Source organism: Choloepus didactylus, chromosome 3 (genome assembly GCF_015220235.1).
Source record: "Choloepus didactylus isolate mChoDid1 chromosome 3, mChoDid1.pri, whole genome shotgun sequence".
In the NCBI taxonomy this organism is placed as follows: Eukaryota; Metazoa; Chordata; class Mammalia; order Pilosa; family Megalonychidae; genus Choloepus; species Choloepus didactylus.
This window is the reverse complement of record NC_051309.1, coordinates 58,170,768-58,182,202: the sequence shown is the minus strand read 5'-3', so window position 1 is coordinate 58,182,202 and position 11,435 is coordinate 58,170,768. Positions and strand designations below refer to the sequence as shown.

Here is an 11,435-nt window from a genome sequence, read left to right as displayed (position 1 = left end):
GATTTCCACGTGCATAAAATGTATCGTCCTTGACGTTTCCTGTGGAGGACTAGCTCCACCCCACAGAATCCGTTAGTTCACCCCTAGGCCCGGGAGCCTCCCCCTGCGCCTCCGCTCATTGGTGGGCCTGGGCAGGGAGGGCGGGACAGGAGGCGGGAGGTTGGCGAGCTAGTCAGGCTTAGTCAAGGAAAGCACGCGCCGCCGCAGTAGTGAGGGTCGAATCTCTGGGAAAGAAGCTGCTGTCGGGATCACAGGGGCCGGGGGGGCTGCTGGTTGGCGCTTGAACCTGGGCCTCGGCGGCACGTGCTTGATATGGAACTGGAGGAGTCGGGGATCCGAGAGGAATGTGGCGTGTTCGGGTGCATCGCTTCGGGAGAGTGGCCCTCACAGCTAGATGTGCCGCATGTGATCACCCTGGGACTCGTGGGGCTGCAGCACCGGTGAGCAACCGAATGGGAGTTCGAGGCCGAACGGATGAGGGGTGGGGGTGGCGGCATGCGTGCTTTCTACAGCTGCTCAAGCCTCTTCCCGCTGCCCGGCCGCGGCTCGGCGACCCGCGCGCGCCTGAGGGCGGGGAAACTGGTACCTGTCGGTGGCATCCACTTAGTTGCCAGGCGTGCGCGAAGGCCACCTTGCCTCCCTGGACTTAATTTCCCTGCTTCCCACCCCCTGATACTCTTTAGCGGTTCGGGCCTTCCCGACCTCCTGTCTGTGCATCCGTCAGCAACCTAGTCAGTTTCTGAGGCTTCGGTTTGCTTGGGCTAGCCGCGACCAGCTCATTCCCGGCAACTTGCGGGTTCGAATCTCCCAGCGCTTGGATGGCATGACGGCTGGTCCAGGTCAACAAGATGCCTAAAAAATAGCTTTTTTCTATAAAAAGGAGGTGGGAGGGAGGAACAGACCTTGAATGTTGACTTCGAGAAATTTGGAGGCCCCTTTGTGTTTAAAAAAAAAAACAACAAAACACTTTGCACTTACACGTGACGTAACTATAAGCTGATATAAACAATTCCGTTGAATTACTGCGGTGAAAAATATAGACCTAGGTTTGACATCCAAAAAAAGCATTAAAAAGTTTCCATAAGAAAATACAGTAGCAACTTCTACAACAGTTGAGGAACTTGAGTAACACTTACCAGCAATAGGGTACGGCGTGTATAAAAGCATTCCAAATGATTAGCTTTCCCTCACCTATCTTAAATTAGAAGTAGTCTTTTTGCTGTTTTCAGAGACTTGAATCTGAGTTTCACGTTTTCTGTATTTTTTTTTTTACTAACAGTTGAGAAAAATTCAGAAACATTTTTAACTTGATTAACTCTAATCTTGGATAACTGGATGGACCATTACAGAGATTTAATCTTGAGGGTATTAAATATAATCCATTTATGTGATAGTCACGAGTAGTTAGCAATTTCAATAGTAACATTCTTAAGAAAAGTTGTTCTGGATATTCTGTCATGGGGGCAGGAGTGTTGTACAAAGTAGAGATCTTTAGAGTTGCCTGGTCTGTGGGAAATATATGAACTCACCTTGTATCTCTTTTTTCTCTTCTAAGCGATTTTTACTTTTTAGCTAAAATTACTCAGAAAGTTCTTTTCATCCCCAGTCTTTACTCCCCTTTAAACCTGTGCCTGCAGTAAAAGATGAGTTTTTTTTTTCTTTTTTTTTTTAAGTTAGCTGTTGCCACTAATTGGAATTCTATACTCAGTTTAGGAAAATACTTGGGATGTAGGTTATGATGGGTTTTAAAATTGAGATTAGATAATACAGGATAAGGGCAATAATAATGTGATTATATGGCAGTAGAGCAATGCTGAAAGGATTCTCTTAAGCTGCTCATAGTTTAGAAACTATGGTGTTGTAAATTCACCCTGTGATATCTCAACAACAGTGTCAAAAAAACACATTAGCTTCTTAAGATTACCATTATACAGTCATGGAATCATTAAGCTACACAGAGAGGACTGGTTGTTCGCCAATGATCCTACACAGTTCATGATTTTGAATGGGTCAATGTCTATAAGATATAATTGGCTGTTTGAAACCTGTTGGCAGGGACCAGAGAAAGATTAAGAACTAATGTCTTTATATGACATTGAATCAAGGAGTGTCAAAACTGGAAGCCTAAACAGGTTATCGTAGCTTAATATACAGTAGTTGTATACTCTGTATACTTTAAGAAGTGGTGGTTTGTTGCTGCAGAAAAGCCTATTTCCACACCCTCACCCCCATTAGCTCAATGGTTAGTCTTAAAACAACGAAGTATGATTGTTTTTGTTATGAAGGAATTGGTCTATGAATACATTATCTTCCTAAAACATGGAAATTAGAAGGTGGGATTTCTATCATTTTGCACTGTATTTGTATCTTTGTTTTATGCATGATCCAATATAAAGAATTTTAGTCTCAGGGATAGCAGAGTTCCTGAAAGTTGTAATATTAAATATTTCATATAAAATACCAATGGAGTGATAATTACTAGGTACATGTACTAGGATACTTCATACAGATGGATTCATTCAGAAATATTTCTTTTTAGTAGCTATTTATTCGATAGCTCTACTTTCTGTCACTGGGAATTTTAGTTTTACATTTTTAATGTTAAACTAACTAGTTGTCCTCTTAGCTGTAAGCTCTGTGTGTGTGTGTGTGTGTGTGTGTGTGTGTGTGTGCATCCAGATTCATATAATCACCAAATGCTTTTTTTGGTGCTGAAAACATCAGTTCAATGGTTTGCAGAGTTTTGAACCAGACACCCTCTTGTAGATCAGACAGTTTCATCTTTAAGCCTCAGTCACATTTTACAGAGACTAGAATGACCTAGGCATATTTGAAGATTCCATTAAAAAAATTACACAATTTTACAGATTTATCCCATCAATCGGCTAGTTCACTTTTCCTTGGTTACTTAGGATATGAGAATGCCCTTCCCATCAGTGACTGAATCACTTCTCTACGATAGGAATTGAACCCTGCAACTGATGAACATTTTCATATGTCTTCTAAGTTAAAATTTATGAGATTTACCTGATAGAGTTGGGTCGTGTACTGGGTCTCCTGTCTGTAGAAACTTCCTGTAGAATCTTTTGGTTCTGTTACACTTTGAGGAAACTGATTTGCAGTGATCTCAGGAGCCATTTTCTTACGAGAGACTGACACTGGTTCTGCAAAAGGAGTATATAACATCATCATTAGAAAGGCATTTGTGAGAAAGAGACACATACACTCAGATAAAACCTCAATAGAATTAGTTTCCAGTTATCTTCATTTAGTATATTAGAGAACACAGGAGTAGGTTCTTAGAGAACTTGCTTTTGAGTGTCAAATTAAGGCTGGGGATATCTTCCTTTATTTTAAAACTGCCCTTGCTAATTGTTCCAGTTATTGATTTTTAAAGAATTGTTATTCCATTTCTTTTGTTACCTTGTAATTGATTTGTGTGGTGGTTACATGGGTGTGCTCACTTTGGGAAAGTTCGTTGAGTACTTTACATTGTGTTGAGTCATATCTGTAAAATGCTAAAATTTGATTATCCAGAGAGGTAGTGATTTGCTGTCTTAATTAGGGTACAGAAAGACTAGAACCCAAGTTTCCTGATTCTTAATTCAGTGCTTTTTCTTCTCTATTGCATTTTTTCTCTTCTATAGGCTGAGTTACATTTTGTTACCTCTTCTGTTATCTGTGATAGGTCAATTTGTAATTATAGCTCATATAATTAGGTTGACTAAGGAGTTTAGTTTATCTGTAGACTTACTAAAATATTATGCTCAATTACTAACTGCCTTTGGAGAAAACCAAAAGTCTGTGCTTCTTAGTTTTTGGGTTTCTCCCTTTTATATCCCACTCTTCTGATGGTAGTTACTGTAAAGTATAATTTAAAGGCTCATGATAAATGCATAGTTGTGCAGAAATTTATTTCTGACTCTGGGAAAGTTTCCATTAACTCTTTAGTTTCATTCTTAATGAGCTATGAGATAAACAATTTCTCAGGATTGTCTACTCTCACACATTTCATAAGCAATGTGTTTAGTCTCATTTGTCAAGGACAGGAGTAAGCATCTCTTATCAGAAACAGTTACAAAACCTTTTCTCAACATGGAAAAACTTGGCAATTCTTAGGCTCTTACCATCTTCATGTGCTTTTCTCTTGATGCTCAGAGTTCCTGGTTTTTTGGTATGACCATCAAATAATTCTTAGAACAAAGAAAAAACATAAGAAAAGAACCATTATATGACATCATTTGAAATACATTAGTTTTCAAGCATTCACGTATACTAAAGTAAGAACATTTAAGCAATTGGACGGATGAATGACTTGAAGAATAAGGAATAAAGGAATAACTTTTGGTATCAGGATTGGAAAGAAATTGAAACTCTTGATTTAATTGAAGTATATATTTTGCTAATTTTGAGTCATTTGAACATATAATAGTGTTAGGATTTTATTTTTGCAGTTTTTTTCCTTGCTAAGTTAAAATACAAAGAAGAAACAGTAGGAAAAAAAAAGCCAATTCTGAGGTTACCATGTTTCCATTTGGCAGTTCTGAGATGTAGCTAACTTCATAAGATCTCATTTTTCTTCGCGTGTTGACATTTTTCTTTTGTAAAACTCTGTATTCGTAGTTAAAATTTTTATATTTGATACAACATTGTTTCCAGTCTTTGTCTATTCCAAACTGCATTAATCTTCTGGCAATTTCCTCAAATATTTCTTTGTATCTTGTGGCCCCTTCAGGCATTTGCCTAATTTTTTCATCAGACCATATGTGTATCAGCTCTCTGACCTCATTGTCACACCAGTGTTTTCCATTCTCTGGGTCACTCACTGTTATGATTCATAAATGGTTTTTAGCATCCTCTAAACATGATTTACAGTTATTCAAACTTATTGATAAGTCTTATATTTGGAATATTGTTTGTTTAAGACACCTGATTGGCATAAAGCACTGAGAATTAACAATAATAATTTCAATATGAGGGTCAAAAAATTTTCATGCATCCATAGTCCAACAAAATTTTAAAAAAATTATAAGGCATGCTGCTTGCCAATATTACTGTGAATGATTTAGCTTTTTAGTGATAGATGATCTTCACTGGATATTTATCAATATGAAGAGTCTTAGTGTTTAGTGATTTCTTTTAGTAAGAAGTAAGAGTAGACGTTTTCCATCTTCTACCACTTCCCTCTACCAACTCAAGTATAATAAGGAAGCATTTTGGACAATTCACAGTAGAGATCTTCCCTCTAACTACTTAAACTGGTAAATTCGACTTCAAATAGTCAATTCAACAACGTAATTGTTTTAATTACGTAATTAACGTAATTCAACAATTTAGACCCTGTACCTGACCAAGTGGTACTTGATGGTGCTTAGGGGCCACACACAGCTTGTGAGGCAGAATTATTGTATATTCCTCTGCCAGAAAACAAGCAGAAGAGCAATTTAAATTTGTTGAATACAAAATTCTAATATACTTTTGCAGTTGAAGATTGTGCTGTAAAGCTAGTAGGATTGGATTCCAGCATCAAAACTATATTGAAGTAAAAAACACTTGCCATCTCAAAAAAGGTTTTAAAATGACCTTATAGGAGTCGAACTTTCTTCAGAATCTTGGAAGTTTTCTGCCTTAAAAGTCACAAGGCAGTGAGCTGTACTGTAAGCACTTTTAGACCCAATTCATAACATCTTTCATTGTTACAGTTTAATGCTTTAGAAAGAATTTTTACATGTTTTCTCATTTCATCCTTATTGTAAACAAGAGTTATCCTTACTACATTGCATATAAAGAAATAAAAGACTGTAAGATTTAGTGGTCTTAGCAAATTTCATAGTCTATTATATATCCAGAAGAATTTGACCAGGGGAATTGAGACAACTGGACTGGTGATAAACTTTTTAAGAAAGTGAGTGTACTTAGCTTGGTAAATATAACATGAATTTATTCTGATGTACTATATCATTTTATGTATAGGATGTTAACGGTCAGTTGTTTGTGACTTGGGGAAAGTTCTCTCTCTTATTCTTATGTTGGAGTTATGGAATTTTAGCAATGCTATAGTAGCTTTTATCCCAACTACACTTTCCTAAACCATTCTATGTATCTGGCAATTTTGAAACAACTCAATTTCAGTGCAGTTGATTTTAACGATTATTGTAAAACTAGAAAATGCTTTGTTTTGATAGACCAGTGATACAAAAGGTGGTTAGGGGGCCTGTTACCATGTGCTATAATAATTATGTTGGAGAGTTACGTAAGAACAGTCCCAGAACTTATCAAGGACATGTTTATGCAGTGAAACTGGAATGAAGTTTAGCTTCTAGCAACATCAAGACTTCAAATAACAGGTAGTACTCTGGAACCACGTAGGACTACCTAATAAGGTATCTCGTTAGTGCAAGAAAACAAATATGCTAGCATAACGGAACTTAACATGGACAGTTGATGAAAAGTAAAGATTCTTTATATATCTGGGAAAACTTAGATTCATAGTCCCTTTGATATAAAAGATCATAAGAGGAAGAAAAAGGTACTATTTTGGTATACCTTCTGAAGACAACAGTCAAAGCTAGGAGGGGAAATAAGTTGGCTTGCCAAATGATGAGAAGGGTGTATTCAGCAATGCTTTCTAACAATGAGTTTCTCTCACCTCAAATTCTAATACAGATTCAATTCTGAATACCTTTTCAGACACCAAGGAAATTTGAAAACATGTTTACCTAAGTCACTCTTGTTGAATATAATTTTTAAAAGATGTTGGTGGGAATGTAAAATGGTATAGTCACTGTGGATCAGCTTTGTACATCGTCAGACAAATGTAGTTACCATATAATGCAGCAACTTGGCTCCTAGGTATATACTCAAGAAAATGGAAAATGTGGTCACATAAACAATTGTGCATGAATGTGCATAGCAGCACTATTCATACTATCCAAAAAGTAGAAACAACACAATGGCTATCAACTGTTGAGTAGGTAAATAGTGTGTATCCATGCAATGGAATTTTATTCAGCCATAAAAAGGAATGAAGTACTGATATAAGCTATACTATGTACCTTGAAAACATTAATCGAAGTGAAAGAAGCCAGGCTACATATTGTATAGTTCTTTTATGTGAAATGTCAAGAATAGACAACTGCATAGAGATAGAAAGTAGATGAGCAGATGAGGATTGCCAGAGATTGCTAACAGATATGGAATTTTTTTATGGGGTGATGAAAATGTTATGACATTGGTCATGGCTGCACAACATTGCGAATATGCTTAAAAAAAAAAAGCCACACTGAATTGTGTACTATAAAATGCTGAATTTTATTGTATATGAATTATAACTCAATTAAAAAAAAGTTGCAGGGGGTTGAATAGAAAAGAGATAAAGTGAAAGTAGTTCAAGGGTAGAGGTTAATGCAGTGAGACCTGTGAGCAGTTATAAAACAAGTAGGGAGGCAGCATAGAGAGGTGTGGAATTTAGTTAGTCCTCTAGAGCAACTAGTAAATAGCCAGGAACAACTAGTAAATAGTCTGGAACAACTGCTGGGGGACAACTGTTACTGTCCACACATCATACACCAGCCTGGAATGGGTGGAATGGCTGAGATTGCAGCATAAAAGCTGAAACTAAAAACTGCTGGACCATGCCAGGACCCCTCTCCCCCCATGGCAGGCTGAGCTGCAAAACTTCACTGTGGGAGAAAGCAGCAGTCCCTGCTGGGAACAAGCAAATATAGCTCAATCTAGCTTCAACTGGGGTTTTAATTAACAAATGTGGACTGCTGAATACAAGCTACAAACACAGACAAACCCCTAACGAGCAGCAAAGTACCCTGAGGTCACTCCCAGTGGAGAGGCGGTGGGGCTGATGATAAAAAAATACAGAAGCTTTTGGAGACAGCTATGCTTAGAATACTGGAAAAAGCCTGTGTCTCAAGAAAGGGAGCACAGAAGACCAGGTACTATCTCTGGCTGACAGGTGAAATTGGGGGACAGGGACTGGCTTTCTTTCCCCTTTTTTTCTCTCTCACTCTGAGTAGCTCAGTGGAGAAAGCCTCAGGCATTTTCAGTTCTCAACACTCTGACCCAGGCAGGGGTGGAGTTAACAGAGTCAGAGAGACAAAGGAGTAATTCAAGTGCAGAAGATAACTCCTTAGGGCTTATGTCTTCCCTAAGAGGAGGGAGGTGGGACTCAGCTCAAGTGCTGGCTCTCCCTTCAGAACTCAGACCTCGGGGCCTGGGGGTAAACAGCCAAAATGGAAACAACCCAAGCTGAGAACTAAAAGGGCCACACCTCCTTATACCAGTCAGGAGTGATATGCTGACAGGCACCACCTGCTGGGCAGGTTAGGAAAAGCACAGTGGCTAGAGGCTTCACAGAAAAGTCTGTCAATCTTCAAAGACACACCCTCAGGAAAACTTGACCCAGAATATAACCCCATTCTGGTCTGGGAAAATCGAATTGGGGTAATCAAGGAAACCAGATGCCTAGACAACAGAAAACTACAAATCACACTAGGAAAAACGAAAGATATGGTCCAGTCAAAGGAACAAACTTATACTTCAACTGAGATACAGGAATTGAAACAAATAATGCTAAATCAGTTCAACGAGTTTAGGGAAGATATGGCAAAAGAGTTGAAGGATATAAAGAAAACATTGGACAAACATAAGGAAGAACTCGAAAGTTTGAAAAAACAGCTGGTAGAACCTATGGAAATGAAAGGCACAACACAAGAGATGAAAAACGCAATGGAGATATACAACAGCGGATTTCAAGAGGCAGAAGAAAACACTCAGGAACTGGAGAACAAGACACCTGAAAGCTTACACACAAAAGAACAAATAGGGAAAAGAATAGAAAAATATAAGCAATGTTTCAGGGAATTGATGACAACATGAAGTGCATGAATGTACATGTCCGGGGTGTCCCAAGGAGAAAAGAAGGGAAAAGGGGCAGAAGCAATAATGGAGGAAATAATCACTGAAAATTTCCCATCTCTTATGAAAGACATAAAATTACAGATCCAAGAAGCACAATGTACCCCAAATGGAATAGATCTGCATAGACCTAGGCTAAGACACTTAATATTTAGATTATGAAACGTCAAAGACAAAGAGAGAATCCTGAAAGCAGCAAGAGAAAAGTGATCTATCGCATACCAGGGAAGCTTGATAAGACTATGTGCAGATTTCTCAGTAGAAACCATGGAGGCAAGAAGGAAGTGGTCAACTAAGAATTCTATACCTGGCAAGACTGTCCTTCAAATATGAAGGAGAGTTTAAAATATTCTCTGACAGGCAATGAGCGAGTTTGTGAACAAGATACCTGCTCTGCAGGAAATACTAAAGGGAGCACTACAAACAGATAGGAAAAGACATGAGTGAGAAGTTTGGAGCACAATTTTGGTGATGGTAGCAACAGCAGTGTAAGTACACTGAACAAAATGACTGTGAGTATGGTTGAAAGAGGAAGGTTAGGGGCATGTGGGACACCGGAGAGAAGGAAGGAAGATAGAGACTGGGACTGTGTAACTGGGACTCTGTAGCCTAGAGTGGTCAACGATTGTGATAAAATGTACAAATATGTTTTTACATGAGGGTGAACAGATGAATGTTGACCTTGCAGGATGTTGAAAATGGGGTGGTATTGGGGGAGTGTTGCACTCAGTGCAGACTAGAGTCTGTGGTTGACAGGAACATTGTATTATGCTTCCTTTAGTGTGACAAAGGCAATATACCAAAGCTAAATGCCTATAAGAGGGAGATATATGGGAGCGGTATGGGATTCTTGTCATTGGTGATGTTGTCTGACTCTTTTATTATACTTTATTTTAATTTTATCTTTTCTTTTATTGCTTTTTAGCTATGTTTTTTTCCCTTTCTTTTTCTTTTCTGTCTCTCCACCTTTTTTGACTCTTCCTCTTTCTTTGTGGAGGAAATGGAAATGTCCTTATATAGATAGTGGTGGTAGTGGTGAATGCATAATTACATCATTATACAGGAAACCATCTTTTCTTTACTTAGGATGGAATGTATGGTGCGTGAACAAAACCGTCTTTAAAAAAAGGGTTGATGGATGAAAGTGGAGTACATTATATTGAGTGAAATAAGTCAGATGCAAAAGGACAAATATTGTATAATCTCACTGATATGAACTAATTATAATATATAAACCCATAGACATGAAATTTAGGTTAGCAGGATATAGAATGAGGCTAAAGAATAGTGAGTACTTTCTTATTATGAGCAGAATGTTTAACTAGGTTGAACTTAAGCATTTGGAAATGGACCGAGGTGATGGTTGCACGTTATTGTGAGAATAACTAATAGTGCTGAATGGTGTGTGCATGTTGTGGAAAGGGGAAGTTTAGAGTCACATATGTCACCAGAAGGAAAGTTGGAGGTTAAAACATGGGAATGTACAACACAGTGAATCTTGTGGTGGACAATGTCCATGATTAACTGTACAAATATTAGAAATTTCTTTCATGAACTAGAACAAATGTATGACACTGTAACTAGAAGTTAACAATAGAGGGGTATATAGGGAAAAAATGTACCTATTGCAAACTCTGTACTATAGTTAGTAATATTTTAACATTCTTTAATTAGCCATAACAAATGTACTATGCCAATACTATGAGTCAGTAATAGAGGGGGCAGGTTAGGGGTATGGGAGGATTTGAGTTTTCTTTTTTATTTGTTTGTTTGTTTTCTGGAGTAATGAAAATGTTCTAAAATTGAAAAAAAATTAATTGTGGTGATGAATGCACAACTATATAATGGTACAGTTAACGATTGTACACTTTGGATGATCGTATGGTATATGAATAATCTCAATAAAATTGAATTAAAGAAAACAACTAGGGAATATGAACTGTACTGCACCTGTAAATATATTATACATTTGGATATTGGGTTTGCATTTTGTGCCTCAAAAAACATTAGTAATCCATCTCTGGAAACTAGGTGAGGAAGAATCTGAAAGGGGCAGTGACTAATTAATAGAATAGGACCTTACTAATTTAACATGTGTAAAATGTCACAATGTGGTATGTATGTTTTTGTTTATTTGTTTGCTATGTACAGCAGATGACACTTGATATTTTACACCTTTTAACTTGGCCCACACTGGAGTACTCATTTCCAGTTACTTAAGCGACTACAACTATCAGTTTTAGGCTCAGGCACATGTCCTACTTCTGGGAAATAGGAATGTTTGTAGAGATTAGGTATTAAGATGCCATATGGCAGGGGGTGGGGATGGGGGTGGGGTGGTGCAGGGGAAGATCCCTAAATTTAGGATCCTCTAAGGAAAGAAGAGCATTTTGCTTCTTAAAAGCTTACTAAAATATCAACATTAAGACCTAAAAAAATCACACCTTAATAATTAACAAGTTAAGTTCTCAGCAATATTGTTTCACGTTTTCTTATGCATTAAC

The 11,435-nt window shown here is 37.8% G+C and overlaps 1 protein-coding gene across 1 annotated transcript in view; it reads left to right on the top strand.

Annotated features, from left to right (window-relative positions):
- The first annotated feature begins 173 nt into the window (after positions 1-173).
- The window catches only part of PPAT (phosphoribosyl pyrophosphate amidotransferase), a 32,743-nt gene continuing 21,481 nt past the window's right edge, over positions 174-11,435 (top strand). Inside the window, exon 1 of the mRNA XM_037829865.1 lies at positions 174-440. Coding sequence (XP_037685793.1) covers positions 313-440 — 128 coding nt within the window. The 5' untranslated portion in view covers positions 174-312. The remainder of the gene's footprint in view (positions 441-11,435) is intronic.